Source organism: Rosa rugosa, chromosome 1 (genome assembly GCF_958449725.1).
Source record: "Rosa rugosa chromosome 1, drRosRugo1.1, whole genome shotgun sequence".
Classification (NCBI taxonomy): Eukaryota; Viridiplantae; Streptophyta; class Magnoliopsida; order Rosales; family Rosaceae; genus Rosa; species Rosa rugosa.
In genome coordinates, this window is record NC_084820.1 from 31,890,783 (window position 1) to 31,911,808 (window position 21,026).

General features: G+C 39.6%; 1 protein-coding gene across 2 annotated transcripts; it reads left to right on the forward strand.

The window, feature by feature from the left end:
• The first annotated feature begins 3,145 nt into the window (after positions 1-3,145).
• LOC133724666 (CBS domain-containing protein CBSCBSPB3) lies at positions 3,146-10,425 on the forward strand. 2 transcript variants are annotated; one of them, XM_062151445.1, is made up of 14 exons: positions 3,146-3,518; positions 3,694-3,862; positions 3,952-4,084; positions 4,189-4,359; positions 4,546-4,624; positions 4,735-4,848; positions 5,014-5,080; positions 5,205-5,310; positions 5,382-5,443; positions 6,432-6,538; positions 6,743-6,873; positions 8,095-8,177; positions 8,271-8,360; positions 9,984-10,425. In XM_062151445.1, exons 1-14 carry the CDS (start codon positions 3,376-3,378, stop codon positions 10,155-10,157), a joined length of 1,629 nt encoding a protein of 542 aa, XP_062007429.1. In that variant the 5' UTR covers positions 3,146-3,375; the 3' UTR covers positions 10,158-10,425. The 2 variants fall into 2 exon arrangements, with proteins under 2 accessions (XP_062007429.1, XP_062007431.1); XM_062151447.1 differs by having other exon boundaries at positions 3,147-3,518; positions 5,385-5,443.
• Positions 10,426-21,026: the final 10,601 nt, after the last annotated feature.

Here is a 21,026-nt window from a genome sequence, read left to right on the forward strand (position 1 = left end):
AGCTGCTGCCTCCAGGTTGCAGCACCCAAACCCTAGTTTTCCCAAACCTCTATGGTTCTTCCCTGATGGCAATGCGACTTATGTTGTCATTCGCTCTAGCTAACGAAAAAGGCTCGATTGATCTCCAACCTTCTAAGAGTTTCGTTCTCTGACATTCTCAAGGTTGCTAGTCGAAACATTGCTCACTGCCTGAGTGTACTCTAAGGGCTCCTTCAAAGGCAGGTTTAGATGTGCATGGTGTCTTTCTAATAGGTACCAAATCCAGGAACATGGATCCTAAACTCTAAACTCAACTCATAAGATTATGCACTGACTAATTATAAACCCTTAGCCATTTCCTCAAAAGCTAGCTTAATCATTGAGGACCCTTACACCAAGCTGATGTTTATTGCCTTTTTTTTTTTTTGGTCAAACTAATTGAGGATCATGCAATATTAGCTCTTCTATAATGACTGATTTGGGGCGCCAAGTGCCCATCCACCCTCATCACTCATCCCTTCATTGAAATTTATTAAAAAACTAAACAATTATGAAAAGAGAAGGGGGATCAAACAAAAACCTTCCCATGATAAACAAGAATAGAGGAGATCAAAGCTCTCTACTTTCATCTATATATGCAAGTTAACGTTGTTAATCTCTTGCTCGCAGAGTATTTCTGCTACCACAATGCCTATTTCTAATCTTTTATGTGTTCGATGCATAAAGATGAATCTAGTCAGCTTATGCATGAAGATCAAAGCTTCTGCCTATTTCTATTACTTGAATTCGCAATTGGAGAGTTATCTGGGCTCATAGAATGGCTAGATGATCAATTAGGAAACTTAGGCCAATAATGACTCATAAAATAGTTTTGGTACGAGACTTGGCTCATAAGACTTCAAGCATCATCCTAAGTTGGCTTTGAAGTCGGCAAGTGTGGGAGTGGTCAAATTCTGCTGGGCCCGCAATTAAAGCGATTAACTCCGTAGTTAGTATGGCGTTAAATTTCAGTCATGAATGCGGCGATTATTACGACAATAACTACGCACAATGATTATGATTATAAGTGCGCAATGAATGACTATCATAGATACGCAATGAATGACGGTCGTAAGTACGCAATGATTAACTGTTATTAGTGCAGCAATAATTGTCATCATAAAGTGTGTAAATAAATACAGCCATAAAAGCCGGAATAATGACGGCTTGCTCCCTAAGTAAGTCATCGCCTATAAATAGGCTGCTCGACGTCAAGGTAATGCATCGAATTCCAATTCTCTCTACTCCACTACTAAGAAACATACTGACTTAGGCATCAGAGAGTTTTCTGCAGGTACCCCCCCTCCTCGAGCCAACAGTCAAACTTCGAGTCAACGCTCGAGGGAAGCTTCTCGATTGTTCCCGGTCAGCTCCCGCGCCAGTCCGCATTCATTGGTGAGTCAAACTCCTCTACGGAATTTTTCTGCACCAACAAGTGGCGCCGTCTGTGGGAAGCACTTTTCCCTAAAAAGTGATGGCGGGAGCTGCACCATTAGAAATCTCATTTCTGTCACTAAGGACTCGGAGTGATGGAATACAAGCCCCGAAGTGATAAAAGTTTGGGTAACGTAAACTAGCGTTCTTTCCTTTAGTAATCATATTCTGATTTTTTCCTTTTATATTTGAAATATATTTGTGGTTAGTGTTGTTGAAATGTATGTGTAAGGCTGGTGGCCAGAGTAAATACCCAAGGCCGGTGGCCAAGGAGAATAAAATGTTGTTGATCATATTCAAAGGGAAATGGGGGCAATTCCATATCTCATGCTGAAAATGAATCTTCGCCTTGAGGAAAGAATCGAGGCGGTTAGGGCCCGAGGAAAGAATCGAGGCGGCCAGGGCCCGAGGAAAGATTCAGGGCGGCCAAGGCCCGAGGAAAGATTCGGGGCGGCCAGGACGGCCAGGGCCCGAGGAAAGAATTGGGGCGGCCAGGGCCTGAGGAAATAATCGGGGTGGCCAGGGCTCGAGGAAAGAATCGGGACGGCCAGGGCTCGAGGAAATAATCGAGGCAAGATTCGAAACAGCCAGAGAATGGAAATTTCCTCTTAGGACGAGTGTCCAAAGAGAAAATTTAGGGGCATTGTGGGAGTGGTCAAATTCTGCTGGGCCCGCAATTAAAGCGATTAACTCCGTAGTTAGTATGGCGTTAAATTTCAGTCATGAATGCGGCGATTATTACGACAATAACTACGCACAATGATTATGATTATAAGTGCGCAATGAATGACTATCATAGATACGCAATGAATGACGGTCGTAAGTACGCAATGATTAACTGTTATTAGTGCAGCAATAATTGTCATCATAAAGTGTGTAAATAAATACAGCCATAAAAGCCGGAATAATGACGGCTTGCTCCCTAAGTAAGTCATCACCTATAAATAGGCTGCTCGACGTCAAGGTAATGCATCGAATTCCAATTCACTCTACTCCACTACTAAGAAACATACTGACTTAGGCATCAGAGAGTTTTCTGCAGGTACCCCCCCTCCTCCTCGAGCCGACGGTCAAACTTCGAGTCAACGCTCGAGGGAAGCTTCTCGATCGTTCCCGGTCAGCTCCCGCTCCAGTCCGCATTCATTGGTGAGTCAAACTCCTCTAAGGAATTTTTCTGCACCAACAGCAAGTTATGGTTGCTAGCTTGGTGTGTTAAGAGTAGTTCGGCGAGTTCAGACAAGCAAAGCTCACCTCAATAGGCGAAAAGAGATGATAAATAGGTGTTGCCTCTATGAGTCTTCTTAGAAGTGTTAAATGTTCACGTACTACAATTGTTTGCTCGACATGAGTGACTAGCAGAATATATTTATTCCTTCAATGGCGAGACACTTTTATTTTGTAATAGGCATCAGAACGCTTCAGTCTTTTAAGAAAGTGTACCAGTGTTTTATTTGTAATAGGCATAAGAACGCTCAAGTCTTTTAAAAAAGTGTAACCCACTCCATCCTTACATATGTCAGTGAGAATTGAATCTATGACCTTTACAAGGTTGTAATTATAATTTACCAACAGCAAATGTTAGTCGTTCAAAAAAAAAAAAACAAAAAAGGGGACCACAAGTGCAATGAACCTCATTAAATGTCCAGTGAATTTTCAGTTACTTTGCTTTAAAATTGTATGTTTAATTTGAATAGTAACAGGTGGGAATTGGCCATTAAGGTAAACTCTGTCTGTCTGTCTGTCTCTCTCTCCCCCAAACCAAAATTGCAAAGGAAGACGGTTGGAGCCACCCAACCCTTGTCTTCCTTTCTCTTCTCTATCTCCATCTCCACCACTACTGAAGCTTAATTAGGGTTTCTTTACTTCAGATTGAACCCACCCACAACAAAAAGAACCCTAATTTACAGAGAGAGAGAGAGAGAGATGAGCAGCCAAGTTGGTCTGAGGAGGACCAGTCTCACCCAGAAGCGCGGCCCCTCCACCGTCACTAAGAAATCGGTCCCAAGCGAGAACGGAGCCATCTCTAATGGCACCACCAGCAAACCCTCGTCTCCTCCTGCCCTTGCGTAAGCTTTCTTTTCCATTTCCCATTTTGCTCATTTCATGAAAAATGGTTCCTTCGAAATAAAAATGGGTTCTTTTTGAATTCACAAGGTTTAGTTTGGTTAGAAAAATAGTGTCTTGGAAGTTTTGCCTGTGATTTTGAACCTAAAGTTGGTTTATTTGTTAAAAATTTTAAAGGACTGCTGGTGGAGAGAGGACAGTAAAGAAGCTGAGGTTGTCGAAAGCCCTCACAATCCCCGAGGGGACCACTGTATCCGATGCTTGCCGGAGGATGGCTGCTCGGCGTGTGGATGCTGTGCTTTTGACTGATGCAAATGCATTGCTTTCTGGAATTGTGACCGACAAGGTTCATATATTGTAACTGTTGGTTTTGGTGCTTTTTAACTGAATTTCTAGCTATTGAGTGTTGACTTTGCTTGTAGTTTATGCTTTTAGGACATTGCCAGTAGGGTCATTGCAGAGGGATTGAGACCGGAGCAGACAATTGTATCAAAGATCATGACGCGGAATCCTATTTTTGTTAATGCTGACTCATTGGCCATGGAAGCTCTACAGAAGATGATCCAGGGTTAGTTTTTTATGTGACAAGTGTTGTTTTGATATGTGCTCCTTACTTCATCGAGCCCATTCACTTTTATAACACTCTTTTATTTTTTTTATTCTTGTTAACAGGTAAATTTAGGCACCTTCCTGTTGTAGAGAATGGTGAGGTTATTGCCTTGTTGGATATCACAAAATGCCTTTACGATGCTATATCAAGAATGGAAAAGGCAGCTGAGCAGGGGAGTGCCATTGCTGCTGCAGTTGAAGGAGTTGAACGCCAGTGGGGAGCCAATTTTTCTGGTCTGTATCTATGTTTGGAAATCTTATGAGTTACTTATGTGTCATTGGAGGTTGCTTCCTACATTAAAGTTTGATAAGGATCATGCCCTAAATTAATAGATGGACTATGTTTCTATCACTTTGTTTTTGACATGTAATACATCTCATGAAATATTTTTTTATTCTGTTTGCCGTAATGTAATACAGCTCCATATGCTTTTCTGGAAACTCTGAGGGAGCGAATGTTCAAGCCTTCATTGTCAACCATCATTGGTGAAAACACAAAGTATATTGTCTTGCCATCTAGTTCTCTTTGTTGAATGGATGCAATTTATTGTTTCTGATTTATTTTCACTAGTTAGTTTTCATTTACAAGTTGTAGCTCTATGTTTTCAGGGTTGCAATTGTATCCCCATCAGATCCTGTCTATGTTGCGGCAAAAAGGATGCGGGACTTTCGGGTTAATTCAGTTATAATTGTCATGGGGAACAAGATTCAAGGGATACTCACGTAATATTCTTCCCCCAATTCATATATATTAACATTGTGCAATCGGATGTACTTCTTCATCTATCCTTCTCTCTCTCTCTCTCTCCACACACACACACACACACACACACACATGTTAAAATAAATAAATAAATGTATATGATGTTTGCTTTTGACTGATTGCAGTTCAAAGGATATTTTAATGCGAGTCGTGGCACAAAATCTTTCTCCTGAGTTGACTCTGGTGGAAAAGGTTTATTTATTTTTTTTAATGATCCTTATTTATTATTAAAATTTTACTCATCACTCACTTTTATTAGATAGGCATCCTTATAAGTATCTTGATCCAACACTTGCTGTCCCAATCAATTTCAAAGGTAATGACGCCGAACCCCGAATGTGCTACATTAGAGACTACAATTCTTGATGCACTGCATATAATGCATGAAGGGAAGTTCTTGCATCTTCCTGTCTTAGACAGAGGTGAGCCATTACTTCTTTAGCTACAGATCTGTAATGCACATATTTGAAATTTATTGACATCTGTTGTGCAGCAGATGAATCTGTTGCTGCATGTGTGGATGTTCTGCAGATAACTCACGCAGCAATCTCTATGGTAAAGTCATTACAGAATTAAGCAATTTTAGATTTCTGTCTTTCCTTTTGATACGGAAGATATTGATCCTTCCTTCAAATGGGAAGTTACTTTTAAGTAATATGATATAATTTTATTCTATTCTTTTGTTATACATAAATTTTCCCTCATAACAGAAGCTCGTCTAACACATTTTGTAAACAAGAGAAGTGTGTTGCTCTTGATTGCGTCATAGTTTTCTACTTTGGGTAAAAACTTAGGTTTGAAATTTGATCCATATTAGCTCTCTCGTTGTCTGTTGGGACATACCCCCCTGAAACCACAAATCTCCACCACTAGGCCCTGAATTTCACTGAAGTAGAGTACAATCTCAAATTGATTCAGAGACTATAACAAGTGTAGTATTCGACATCACTGAAGTGCCTCTAAATGTTCTACATGATGGTACAAATCCGCTATCCTGAAACTTAGCGATCTTTACTGGGGGGCCTACTAAGAAACAAAAAAAACCCTTAGACAGGAGTTAAAAGATTTTATGTACAAACTATTGGTCAATCTAAGGAATCATTACAGAATTTTTCACAAAAGTGATTTGTACTTTATAGATTAGATTCTACTCAAGTTGTATTGCTACACATAACTACTGAGGGGTTAAATGGCTTTTTGATAAAGAAATATTCAGAGGGGTAAAGTTGGTCAATATATGGAAGGGGAAGTTGACATTCACTAAGGAAAATAATTCATGATATCTAAGAATCAAGGTGAAAGCTGTTAATTGTACATGGAAATTGAATTAGCCAATAGTTGTATCATGTCAACTGCTTGAACCTTCTGCTCTCACTTCAATTGCATGCTTATAAAAGTAGTGGTATTAGTATTCATGTCTAAAAATTAATCTATCATTTGCTTCTTTGGCAATGCTACTTGGATTTATGTTATTCTCCTTTTCCACCCTTTTGAAAGTTCAATGAATGTAATCGATTAAGTAGTTGTTTATGTCTTTCTTCAGGTTGAAAGTAGTTCAGGAACTGTTAATGATATGGCAAACACAATGATGCAAAAGTTCTGGGATTCAGCACTTGCTTTAGAGCCGGCTGATGACTGTGATACTCAAAGGCATGCAAGTTTTCTAATAATGTCACTTAATTCTTGTTCACCTACTGCATCTTTCAATTAATTAAAAAAAAAATATCTATGCTGATGCAAGACTGTGATTTAATAGATAGTCTTTGCGATAGATGTTTGGAAAATGCTTTGAGAAAGAAAAAAAACATTTTTACAAATGCATATTGCACAAGTATAACTTGGAAATGTTTGCAGTGAAATGTCCACACTAATGGCTTCTGATGCGGCAGAACAAGCCAAGTTTACTTATCCTTCTATTGGTCTTGGAAATTCATTCGCCTTCAAGTTTGAAGATCGAAAAGGTCGAGTGCATCGACTCAATAGTGGTGAGTGGTGGTCTGACTCAAGAAATCACTGCAAGAATCTTTGACATAACATGAGGCCCTTTGTTAATATATCTTTGCCAGCTAAAATATCTTGTCGGTGTCTGCCAGTAAGAAGGGGTAGTGGCATTTAAAGCTAAAAAAGAAAAAACTTGTTTGCAATTATTTTGCATGTGCCTTTCTCATCTTTTCCCTTTCACTTTACTGATTATTAAAGGACAGTATTGGAAGATTGAGTCTATTAATTATTTTTCATGTTCATATGTTCTTTTTGCCAATTGGTAGATAGCTCTGCATAGATTTTAAAAATAGGGGTACCCTTTCTCCTCTTACATTCCACTTGTACAGGCTTAGGTTCTGAATTCTTATTTTACCTCTATATCAATAGGTCATTTACTTTTGGGACTAAGGAGTGTTAGCGAGTTATATTTGTTGTGTGGTTGGGGAAGAGTGCTGAGCAGCAGTGAACTTAGTGATGGTGGCATTGGATGGGGCATACAATGTGCTGTGTAGTAACACATTGGTATCTGTGGTCTGGTCAAGTGTCTATAGCTGCTGGTGGTGATTGGGAGATATTGGTGATAGTGTTACTATACATGGTGATGTAGAACAGAGCGACAGTTGGGGAGAGTATGATTATGGTGGGTTGGGGAATGTCGAGAGATAAAGAAAGCAGAAAGGTTTTAGAAGAAACGGAGGGTTTTAGCTGATAGAACGTAGGGAGGTTAGGGGAGAGAACTCAGGCACCTGATTTGGGTTTTCATTCAGTAGCCATATTTATAGGCTTAAAATGCATAACCCTTAAGACTCCTAGAACACCAGAGGACTCAATTAAAGACTTATTAATAACAAGACCCTTGAGTACTCACCCTAAGACTTAAATAGACTCTTAAAAGCACTGGACTCATAATTACTCTTCATAAAACTGAAAAATGACTCTTGCAAGACCCTTAATCTACCACAAAGACTTTACTTTGGATCAAAAAGGGGTGGGCTTAGTCTTAGGCTTCCAAAGAGGATAGTTCTTTTCTAATCAAGTTGTGGCTGTTGCATTAAATGGGGAGTGGATCATCAGTTCAGCACACTGTTGTGAGTGGCATGAGTGATAATGGACATGTTTATCTTTTTGTGCTTGTAAATCTCAAAGTTTTGCATTGTATAGAATTTTGAACCCCCCAAAAAGACCCATTTATTTGACCTTTTATTTCTTTTTCTCCCTGTCAGGCACAGAAAATTTAGATGAGCTTGTATCTGCTGTCATGCAAAGGACTGGTGGTGCTAAGGATAATGATCGTCCTCAGTTTTTGGTAAAAATTTTGAGCTACTTTAGTTATCTGTTATCTGCTTTGCTAAAAGCTTCCTTCTTTACTTCACTTATATGTTATCTATTCTTTATCCAGTATGAAGATGATGAAGGTGATAGAGTTCTACTTGCAAGTGATGATGATCTTGTTAGCGCTGTCAGCCATGCTCGAGCAGTGGGACAGAAGGTAGTGTTTATGGTTCATATATTATTTTTTTCTAGAGGTTAATTGTTATATGGAGTCGTGGACATACTTGTTGGTTACTTCATAGAACTAAAATCTTTCAACCCTCCATCTGTTCTTGTTCTTTTTTTTTTTTTTTTTTTTTTGTAGCTTATGTTTTTTACTCTTTTTTTTTTTGATTGAAGACCGAGAAGTTGGTTATCTTATATATGTATGTATAGAAGAAAAGACAAATAGAAAGTTGGTTAGAGTCCAGAAAAAAAAAAGGTTATTAACTGGTTAGGAGTTATTGAGTAAAGTTAAAGTTTGGGCTTCAGTAGTTTCAGTGTGCTCAGAATTTGGTAATATATTGGGGAAAATTCTAAAGGATCCTCAATTTCTTCTCCAAAACTTCCCATTTTCCACTTAAATCTTCAAATTGCAGTGTCCATGGTTGGCCACTAAATTTTTAGAATCTCTTTGTTACTTGGCTATTATTACTGATTGGAACTATTTTTTTGATGATCAAATCGAGGTTTAATGTTTGAAACACTGATGTTTTGTAGTTATCTAAGTTGTTTCATTGAAGTAAGATTTTGTTGCCAAAGAATTTTTTTAAAACTTTAAGCAATTGGTCATATGGGTTATGAATACTTAATCGAATTTGGAAGACATAAATTGGTTTGAGAATCTAATTCTTTGTTTATTACTTTGTTGGCAAAGTACTTATTTTGGTCGATTGAGGTATAATGTCCACTCAACCTGATTTCGCAAGAACATTTTGATAGCTTTGCATCTTCAGAGAAAAAAAGAAAAAGAAAAAAAAAACATAGCCCTTTAGGACTATAGTAGGCAAGTCTGAAAAGCCTAGTATGTGAGGGGTCTGCCCTTGCATGACTAGCCTGTTAGAAATCCTGTTGGAAATATGTGAATAGACATTCTACTCTCTCCTCTCTTTCTCCATAGAAGAGTGTTGTCATAAGCTCCGACATAAGAGCTACTATTGTGGGTGAGGTTTTCTTTTCTAAAAATCAAAAGTTAGGGTTCTCTCAAATTTTGTAAGTTTCTGATTTGTAAATTATGGCAAAACATCCATAATGTAGTTCCTAGAAAGCTTAGCGATAGATTAGAAAAGGGGTGTTTAAGAACAAATCGTAACAGGTTTTTTTGTTGTTGCAATTGGATATCATATTGTGGAAACATTACATGCATGGCCAAGCAAATAATCCCTTTTCAAGTTTGAGACTTGACCGGACTAGTTATTTATGGTCCAGAACAAAGGGCCCCAATAACTCTCAAACTGGAAAGCCACCTCATTATGCTGTAGTTTGTGCAGTTCTTGTTTAATGTTTCCATGTATTTCAGTGATTTATGAACAAATTATCAGTTGAAAAAGAAAAAAGAAAAAAACAACTGTTTTAGCAGTTATTTATGTGGGCTGCATAACTCTAATCGAGAAAAGTTTTATGAGAGCAGATATGCCTAATGGTTTACTTACTGTTTGGTTGTATACTATCGTGTGCTGTGCATGGCATTGGCACTGGATGCAACTGAATGTAGATCTATTGTGCAAGACACAGCTCATGAGCTGGACATTTTCATATTGTTGATGATTTAAGAGCTTTCTTATCTCTGTGTCTCTGTCAGGTCCTAAGGTTGCATCTGGATTTCTCTGATTCTGGGCACCAAACCACATCCCAATTGAGTAAAACCACAACCCAGAAAATGGGATGGACGTATTCGCACACTGGAATTTTGGCAGGTGCCTGTGTTTTAACTGGCATTGGCTTGATGGCGTACATAAAGCGCACCAATCTGTAATGAATGTTATTGCTTCATTGAAAGAAAACGTCTAGGATCGGTGGGATGATTTGCTGAAGAGCCTTGCCAATCCTGTTAGATGCTTGTTGGCAGAGGTTTAAGAAGCTGATTACATTAGGATTGAGGTCACCTGCAGAAGCAAGTGCTATAGAAAAGGAAAAATAATGTCCTGTAGGATACACGCTTGAGCCAAAAGGAAATTATCTAATGAATGGCTTATTCTACAAAAATATATTTTATAGCTAATTTCCTAGCTTCATCTTTTTCATTCTTTATTTCTACTAATTTTTCATTAGATTGATTTTTTTTTCTCCTTTATCAAATACCATTTTTATTTTTTCGCTTACTCCTAGTAATACCACAAAAAGACTGGTTCATCCTCTTCTTTCTGGCTGAAGATTTAGCTGAATTAGATATGACGACTATCACAAGTAACTTCCCTCCCATTCCTAGAAAGCCAAATGTTCCAAATGACCCCTTGTGGATTGTAAATAATTGGAACTCTCATCATGCACACCTCATGGAGAAAATTCTAACAGTTTATTGGGATACTTGGATTTGGGAACAGAGAAACGAGTGTGTATTTTTTCTTTCTTTTCTGAAAAACAGAACTCCTCAAGTTCAGCAGGCTGTTTTCCCCATTATACACTATACAGTTTTGGCATGACAATTGACAAATGGGAAGCTCTTAAAATAGCTCTAGGGAAATTAAGACAAAAAATGAACAAACTTATTGGCTGGGGAGGATCCAAGTCTATTTCTTTCAAATCGAGTTTTGATTGTGCTGTTGGGAAATCTAAATCTGAAGAAGCTCTTAAAATAGCTGTAGGGAAATCTAGCAATCATTAGTTCATTACCTCTCTAAATCTCAGAGCTCCTATTCATACTTTCTGCATCTCTTCAACCAGACATTCTTGAAATGCTCTTAATCACTAAAGTAGAAGCCACAAATGCTTCTGATGCTATTTATGTACCAAATGATTCATGCTTTAAATACTAAAGTTCAGTGGAACTGTGGAAGGGACTGAAAATGAAAATGTGTCGGAGAAAGTTGCCATCTACCAGAGAGCTCCACTTCTTTTTTTCGAAAAAGAGATCGCTTGGGAGTTGTCAACATTACTAGTTGTGAATTTTCTTTCCGCCAAAATATGACGGCCCTTATCTTGGATTCTTGGGTGGCAAAAAGTCGAATGCCAAGCTTGATACCAAATATGGCATGAAAGAAGCAACCGGAGCTTTGCCATATCCCTGCATTCCAGTTGCAATAATGGTGCAACACTTTCTTTAGTTTTCCTTTTCTGTCAGAGTGGTTTGGGAATTCATGCTTGAATGTGCAATTTAAAAAGTATGTAAACAAAATACGATACAAACTACTGATATTGCTCATCTCTTCATTTGTAGTTTTGGTCTTTTATTGGCAAATCGTACTTTTACACGCCCTCTTTTAGGCAGCTTTACTCCACCACGTCGAACCGTCTGCCACCAATGCAACTTGTTCACAACCTTCTTCTTATTGAGGCCACGAGGCTGAGGAGGTCTGATCCCACCTTTCGACTTCTTTGAATGCTTAACATGTCTCATCAGCCCTTTCACGAGTGCATGAAAATGCCCACCCTGTTTCTTATTTGACATGTTTTTCACTGCTAGTGATTTTTTGACCCCTTCTCCATGGTCATGATCATTAGTGCCATGCTTGTCTTTGTGGCGAAACATTTTCTGTACCTTCTTCCACTTAGAACGATCATTGCCATGATGGTGATGGTGATGATGATGGTGGTGATGGTGGTGAAAGATGAGTCCCAACCTGTTCTTGATCTTTCTTAACCTTCCAATAGATTTCTCTGGATATTTTTTACGGCTATAGTCACTCTCTACAGAATCTGTCAATCTACTTCTATGCTCCTCCGACGAGCGACAGCTACTACTTTCACTCTCCTGCGAGTTACTTTCACTTTTGGAAAAATCATCATTTCTTGGACTCCAAGATTCCTTACTTTCACTTTCGGAAAAAACATCATTTCTTGGACTCCAAGATTCCTCAGAATAATTGCTACAGCTACTTGCACTGCTTTCGTTTTGCTTACTTGTCCACATTGACGAACTACGAGAAGTTGAGCTGCTAGTCTCCTCCGACAGTTGCGGACGTAGCATGATCTTCTTCCCTGAGCCTATGTAAGACATATTATGGGTCCTTGTTTTCTTACTTGGCTTGTGATCATCTAAAAGTACTGGCTTCATCATTATTTGATCATGTCTCTTTTCATTCTTGATTCTTGTCCTCTGACTCGACTTTCTACCAAGCCCACCTCCAACTGAAGATACCGTGGACGAATTATATCTCGAAGTCCCTTTTTTAGCCGTTCGATTTAGAACTAGACTGGTTTCAGATTTTTGAACAGGGGTAGCAAGGGTCTTCAACTGCAGGGGAGGCTTCATATTAACCTCATTTGGACTTGGTGAGACTCTTAGCCCGTTAATATAACTCGCCATCTTATTATTGTTCTGACTTGCTGATCGACTCATAGATTCATATCTGTTCATATAGTTTTCTAGTGGGGAGCCTTGTCCCCTAGAAACAGATTCGGCAAACTTCCCATGCTTTTGAGACAGTTGACTTGTGCCAGCTCCCCCCAATAAAGACTCTCCCATATGAGTATGACTCAGCTCTTGTCTGGTAACGGCCTCCTCTTCTTTTCTGTGTTCTACAGGTCTAACTGAAATGCCAAGCTTGAAGGGAACATGTTCATCAACATCATTATCGATAGCAGAATGTGCTAAATCAGAACTCCACTGCAAAGCCAAAATGCAGGACTCAATTTCTCTGATTGCATTTGTTACCACTTTAGCGAAATCATTACCCTCATCTAACTTTTTCTTCGTTTGACCAATTGGGATATACCCAACTTCTTGCTTGCCGGCTCCGGTTGTTAAAGAGACTGATGAAGGAAGAGTCTCACCAATAGAGTTCTCTCTCTCTATGGTCTTGCTATTGGATTCTTGAAATCTTTTAGCTTGGTCATCAACACAACTGACACTGCCACTGCCCCAGTCACGTTGCTGATCTTGATCCCCACTGTTTTTGCCTGGTACCTCGGCTCTCTCATTGGACATCGTTGCCTCCTTGGTTGAGTACTGTTTCTTCATTTCTTTTGCTATGCAGGCGCGGCACCGTTTCTTTTTGTATTGAGGTACGTCTGATGAGGTGCTTACTTTAGACCCGGAAATTGCACTCTGACGCTTCACTGGATACTGCTCATCCTTTTTTGAAGTGATTACACTGCTTTTAGAATCCTTTTCATTGCTCAGGACAACATTTAGAGAAGAATTGACTGCATCTGGTGAAAGAGGAGATTGCAACTTAGGCAATGGCTTTGGTTGCTCTAGTTTAGAAGAGCTGGGTGTCGTCTGGACAACTGACTGTGCTTCTTTGGTCTGCAAAAACATACACGAGAAACACAGTCACCACAGGACAGATCTAGCTTATGCTTTACAAATCCTAGGTCATGCACCTTGTACATGAGAAACACAGTCACCACAGTTCAGATCTAGCTTATGCCTTACAAATCCTAGGTCATGCACCTTGTAAATTGAAAAAAAAAAACAAGAACAGGAAGCTCAAAGGGGAGCTTGTTCCTTTTAGTTTTGGGTAAACAAATGTTTACTAAAAGAATATTAGGCCAAGAATGAGACTAGTTCTGGATAACTGCACACCATTGGCTTAAAATACCTTTGATTGAGTATGGAACATTTTCTCAGTAGCATCATCCAAGAGGTGTCTGAAGAGTTTTCGTGCTTTCAGATCCAAAGTTTGGTGTACCTTCACGAAGATAATGAATATTGAGGACCAAAAGAGCATAGAAAGTCATCAAAATTAGAAGAAATGTGTACACAATCTCCGCAGTTGGAATGGTGCATCAATCTCATGATACCAACAGAGAGAACAAGTTCAAGAGTGTGGCATCACCAGCTATTGATGTGAACCACCTCTTTAAAATATGGTTGAAAAAAATGACCAGTCTCTTAGAGTGCTTACATTCTTTGAATTTATATGTTGCAGATCATCTTCGATGTTCTGAAGGAGTTCATATAATTGTCTCAAGGCATGGAGATTAGACAGCACTTCCACAAGATCCATGCTTTCTGATTGACACCTGCAACCATTTACAACAATATAGAGCTGTAACAACACAGAGGCTACTGTAAAAGAAATGACTTTAGAACCAAAGACGAAAAATTACTACTTTGTGTTTTGTTGAAATACATCAAGTACACAGAAGACCACTTCTCTGCTCTATAATCCTAAAGATTTTACATATATTTTTTTTTTTGAAAGGGGTTTGGAACCCAGCCTAGCTGAGAGGCTCAGCCCCACGCCCAATTTCATTTATTATATTATAATTATAATTTTGCATCGGGGGGACATAACACCTGAACCCCGAGCTAAAGATTTTACTTATAATAGCCAAAACTTCGTTACTATTTGGAGAGAATCACAAGGCAACAAGATTCATTAATCAAAACCAAGATGGGTTAAAGTAAAGAGAAAACCCCAGTCAAATGGGAAACTATATCACATCCAACTCTGTTTATTTAGGAAAGCAGATCACACCCCTAAATGACAACCTAATGGTCTTAGCATCTGAACTCTAATATGCTTGTATCTTTTATTCTCCAACGTAGCCTATTCACTAAAATTGGGCAGTGATTGGCTTAGAAGCAACTGATTCCACCCAATAGGTAATGGTGGCTTAAATCTAAAAGATAAAAGAAACCCAACAAATCATTTTTGTAGGATATCTCTTGGTTCGAACATGACCAGGAGTATCTCTTGGTCAACACAGCTCACTAACAACTGCTAGCAGCATGATAACAAATGCAAATTTGGTTTTCATTTTTATGTACAACTGTTCAGACATAAATAGCCAATACTTTCTACAGAGTCTTGATGCACAAACTCTACTAGTGAAATTACTATCTGAGCCGATGGATCATTCAATCCCCATAAACCAAGAAATCACATTACATATCAGAATAAAGCTAGATAGATCACCTTTTTATGAACCACAATATTGAATACGACATGATGTGGCAGATGAGAAAATATGATATCTATATATAGCATTCTCCTACATTAAGATGTTGGTTCTTAGTACCAAGGGAAAATTATGTCAAACCAAAAGGAGTGATCTAACTACACAGACATGCAAGAGAAAAACATAGACATAAAAGGTGTTAAGAATATCGCTAGTATCAGAGAAAGCACATGCAGAAGCAACAAGCAAGATAATTTATAACTTTGAGAAGAAGTCATAAAACCATATCCAGCCTATCTAAAACGCACCTTAGTTGTTCACTCAAACAATTTCAAAACATAACAAGTAGAGGAAACATGAACTTGTTGTGGCAATGTTAATCAGTCCAGAATTATCATTCAGTGATAAAAGAATGAAAAGTTAAATTGAAACATTGAAGCCAAAACTTAGAGTTCAACTGACAGACCCTAATCAAGTTTCAATTGTACCTTAAAATGACAATGACAATGGAAATGGGTCAAAACGATATCATAACTGCAAACTGAAAAGTGAAAGAACCTAAAGATTGATATAGACACCTGGGATGAAGCAGTCGCAGACTCGCAGAAGCCTAAGGAAGAGACTATCGGGTGTCAATTTCAAAAGTGAAGTCTACAGAATGGACGGCATATTTGATCAATAAAACCACGAAAGACAGAAACATTGAAGAAAATAAATCGCAGACAGAGAGATAGATACCTGAATGTGGTTGTTGTTTACGTTTTGGAATGGAGGGAGGAAGTTAACGGTCAATTGATAGAGGGCGCTTCACGAAATGGGAAAGGGTACGTACCATAACCATACGATCAAAACAAATGTAAATGTGAATTTATGTGATCACATCCTGATTCAATCAAAATTCAAATCAAAGCAAAAACCAACAGCATTTCGTTTTGACATAACTACCCCTCATCTATAATTAACTAGCCTTCCTGCATGCGCGTGCGTATTGTCTCTCCTCCCTTGCTACGTGTTAGGGGCCGCACTTGTAATGCCGCAAGCAACCTTGTCTAGGGTCATTAGTCAAGCCTTTGGTTGGTTTGCTTGTGTGCTAGGGATGTTTTGGTAATTTACAAATTATATAATTTATTTTATTTAGCATTTAGTCTCATCGGCCAAGTGCATGTATCCCATTGCCTTGGTCATGTAAGTCCGATATGCTCTTTGGGGAGGGGTTCCTAGTCGGCATAGTTTGGACTACGGAACTAGTATAGGTAAACACATGTACTTTTGCCTCCCTTACCGTCTTACCATCAATAAAAGAGGAATTATTCAATCATCTGTGTCCCGTGAGATTACTCCTTGATCTTTCCTTTCGATTATTCATTTGTTCTTCGTGGTTGCCAAACATTTATACAATTGTGTTCTTGCTTGCCGCTAGCACCTTTTTAATATCGTGTGGTTTTCATTGTTCCTTGCAAGGTGCTCACTTGGCTGACTTGCTTACTCGCAAGTGCCGCGCGGTCCTCTTTGAGCATCGCAAAGTAGGCCCGTGACAGTTGGTATCAGAGCCAACTCGGCTCAAAAAGCTCACTACGATGACATGCAAAATGACAAACCAACAACGATTCGATTGGTATGACCAATAGCTCGGAGAACTTGCGGGGGTGCCCGACAGATTGATTGATATCACTAATGTGTTGGACCGCGTCGACCTAGATGGGTTGGTGGCGTGGATGATAGAGGTGGAGAGCCTAAAGGACCGAGTTGTGGCCCTTGAAAAATGTAAAGCTCGAGGAAGTGGAAGGGAGAGAAATGAGGAAGAAGCTCCCGTTCCGAACGAGCAAATAGGGGCGATGAGTGATGCCCTTGATACACTCCAGGTGAAAGTGGACAATATGGCAGAAGATGTCCGAGCCACCACTGATGCTTTCAGGAACGAGCTGGTGGAGATGAATACCAAGCTTAACTTGACCATCCGTGCGATGGGAAACCAACCTGTGACGGACTACAGGAAGGTAAAGATACTGGAACCTTAAGCTTTTGGAGGGGCGTGAGATGCCAAGGAGCTTGAGAATTACTTATTTGATATGGAGCAATACTTTCGAGCAGTGAAGACAGACTCGGAAGAGGTGAAGGTGAACATGGCGACAATGTATTTGTCGGGAGATGCTAAACTATGGTGGAGAACCAAGTATTATGACATCCAAAGAGGAGTATGCACCATTGACACTTGGGAATATCTTAAGAAGGAGCTCAAAGCTCAATTCTTTCCCGATAATGTAGAATACATTGCCAGACGGCAACTAAGGGAGCTCAAGCACACCACCAACATCCGAGACTTTGTGAACAAGTTCTTTGTGCCCATGCTTAACATCCCGGACATGTCCGAGAAGGATTGGTTGTTCCATTTCCTTGAAGGCTTAAAGCCATGGGCGAGGACAGAACTTCAGCGGCAGAGGGTCCAAGATCTGGCCTCCGCACAGGCTGTTGCTGAAAGGTTGACAGACTACACATTCGAAGAGAACTCTACTAAGAAGACTCAGCCGTTTTCGAATGCGAATGTCAACAAAAATATAAGGCCTGGACCGAGTAGAAGTGGGGGAGCGGAGTCCAAATTTTCCAACTTAGGAGGAGGGGACATGAGAACAGTGAATGCGACGGACATCAAGCAACATATCAAGGAGAGTTTGGAGAAGGATCCCATGGCGCAATCCCTCATAAAAATGGTGAAGGAAGGGAAGAGCCGTCGGTTTTGGATGGAGGATGGCATATTGATGGCCAAAGGAGGACGAGTGTTTGTTCCACGAGTTGATGGACTACGAAGAATGCTCATGAGGGAGTGTCATGACACCCTGTGGGCAGGTCACCCCGGATGACAGAGAACCCACGTACTTCTCAAGCAGGGTTACTATTGGCCCCAGATGCGGGACGATGTCACAGAATACACCAAGACCTACTTAACTTGCCAGCAAGACAAGATTGAGCGTCAAAAGACTCCAGGGCTATTGGAACCACTGTTTATTCCGACTCGCCCGTGGGAGAGTGTCTCCCTTGACTTTATTACTAACCTCCCGAAGGTGGGAGACTTATCAGGCATCCTTGTGGTGGTTGAAAGGTTTTCAAAATATACCACATTTGTGCCAACCCTAAAGTATTGCTCAGCGGAAGATACAGCAAGCCTCTTCTTCAAGCATGTGGTGAAGTATTGGGGTGTGCCTCAGAACATTGTCAGCGATCGGGACACTAGGTTCAAGGGAACATTCTGGACTGAGTTATTCAAGCTGTCGGGTTTGAGCTCAACATATCTTCAAGTTATCACCCACAGACTGATGGACAAACAAAAAGGTTCAACGGGATGTTGGAGGAATACTTGCGCCATTTCGTTCATGCCAATCAACAGAATTGGGCGCAATTGCTAGATGTTGCACAATTTTGTTTCAACTCGAAGAAGAGCTCATCCACCAACAAGAGTGCTTTCAAAATTGTCACTGGCCAACAGCCTCTCTTGCCTCATACCGTGCAAGAAGTCTACAAATGGGCGAATCCGTGTGCTTTCAACTTCACAAAAGAGTGGAAGACCAATGTCGAGATTGCTCAAGCCTACCTAGAGAAAGCGGCGGGGAGAATGAAGAAGTGGGCAGATCAAGGCCGCAAGCCCAGGGAGTTTAAAGCAGGAGACATGGTCCTTGTCAAGCTGCTTCCGGAACAACTCAGGTTCCTGCGCTCTAGAGACAAGCGACTATTCAGGAAGTATGAAGGACCACTCCCCATCATTTCTAAAGTGGGGAAATGCTCCTACAAAGTCGATATTCCCGCCTGGATGAGAGTTCACCCCGTCTTCCACGTCAGCAACCTCAAGCCGCACCAGCCAGACCATGAAGATCAAGCACGCAACCAGCCTATTCGAGAGCACGTCGACATCAGGCCACCCAAGCCGAAAGAAGTGGAGGAGATCCTAGCAGGGAGAATGATCAGAGTGTCAAAGCACCCATGCCAGCAGTTCCTGGTCAAGTGGAAGGGTATTGGAGATGAAGAAACTAGTTGGGAGAATGTTGAAGCCCTGAAGAAGAAGTTCAAGTAGAAGATTGAAGACTTCAAGACCAAAGCCGTTGTCGAGAGCGCCGACAGCTTAAGTGGGGTAGGATGTTAGGGGCCGCACTTGTAATGTCGCAAGCAACCTTGTCCAGGGTCATTAGTCAACCCTTTGGTTGGTTTGCTTGTGTGCTAGGGATGTTTTGGTAATTTACAAATTATGTAATTTATTTTATTTAGCATTTAGTCTCCTCGGCCAAGTGCATGTATCCCACTGCCTTGGTCATGTAAGTTCGATATGCTCTTTGGGGAGGGGTTCCTAGTCGGCATAGTTTGGACTACAGAACTAGTATAGGTAAGCACATGTACTTTTGCCTCCCTTACCATCTTACCATCAATAAAAGAGGAATTATTCAATCATCTGTGTCCCGTGAGATTACTCCTTGATCTTTCCTTTCGATTATTCATTTGTTCTTCGTGGTTGCCAAACATTTATACAATTGTGTTCTTGCTTGCCGCTAGCACCTTTTTAATATCGTGTGGTTTTCATTGTTCCTTGCAAGATACTCACTTGGCTGACTTGCTTACTTGCAAGTGTCGCACGGTCCTCTTTGCGCATCGCAAAGTAGGCCTGTGACACTACACATGTTTGAAATGTTACTCATAAGTGCAATATAATTTCTGTATTGCATATTACCTAACTTTTACCCCATACAGATATTATAAAATATTGTATTGTTTAAGGAAAACTAAAATTGGAAGAGAATTGAGTCGTACTTTCATTGATAATAGGGGTCTCTTCATATAGAGGATTACAAGACATAGAATCAATGTTTTACAAGGAAAAATAATCGTACAATTAATTTGATATCTATGAATATCTCCGAGAATATCTCTAATTCAAAACCCTATTACAACTAGATCAAGTAACCTAGAGTTTGGGTTAGACACATATTCTGGATTTACTTGAACATGTATATGTTTTTAGCAATCCATTAGTAAAAAAACATAAAACTTTGTACAAAAATATGCACTGATATGTACAAATATATATAATTTTAATGGTTGGAATCAGTAGGAGGATAGGTCATCCCGCCTTTAAGTCTACTTATTATTGGAATTGGTTAACTACCACAAATAAAAACATATTTAAAGGAAAAGAAACAGAGCTTAAGAGTACATATTGTGCATGCTTATTTCTGTCAAAAGACATAGACCAAAGTCAATTTAATGTCAAAATCCAAAACAAAAGATAATAAAAAAAACTAGTCTGCAATCACATGCTCTGCATGTACGTGTACGAAAAATTTTCGTTTAAAAAAAAACGGTGGGTAGTTATTGCAGAAGAAATAGATTCACCGGTAGTTATTGCAGAGAGAAAATAGTGGGAGAGAAAAGTAGGGGTTGTGGAATCATTTCTTTTTAATTTTCTTAATAAAAATTTATTTTATAATTGTCTTATTTATCCTTGTGATTTAATTTATTCACAAAGTTTTTTAATCTTTCAGGGTTAAATCTATCAAAATTTTCAATTTTGGCTAACAAAGCCTCTTCTCTTAATAATAGTATAGATTTACGAGAAAAAAAGAATCCTAGCGCCCATATTATGCGCAGAAAATCCCTCCAACTTACCAACGTTTTCCAACAACGTGCTAAAACAAAAATCTAGAAAAACGTGCTTCAAAAGCTGACCAGCCAACCATATAAGAGATAGGGGTTGAGAAGAAGTTGAGCATATCCAAATCAGTGTAACTGCCAAGGTACTCTAAAGAGGTTTGGTTTTCTTCTTATCGCTATTTCATTTACTCTCCTCAACAATTTG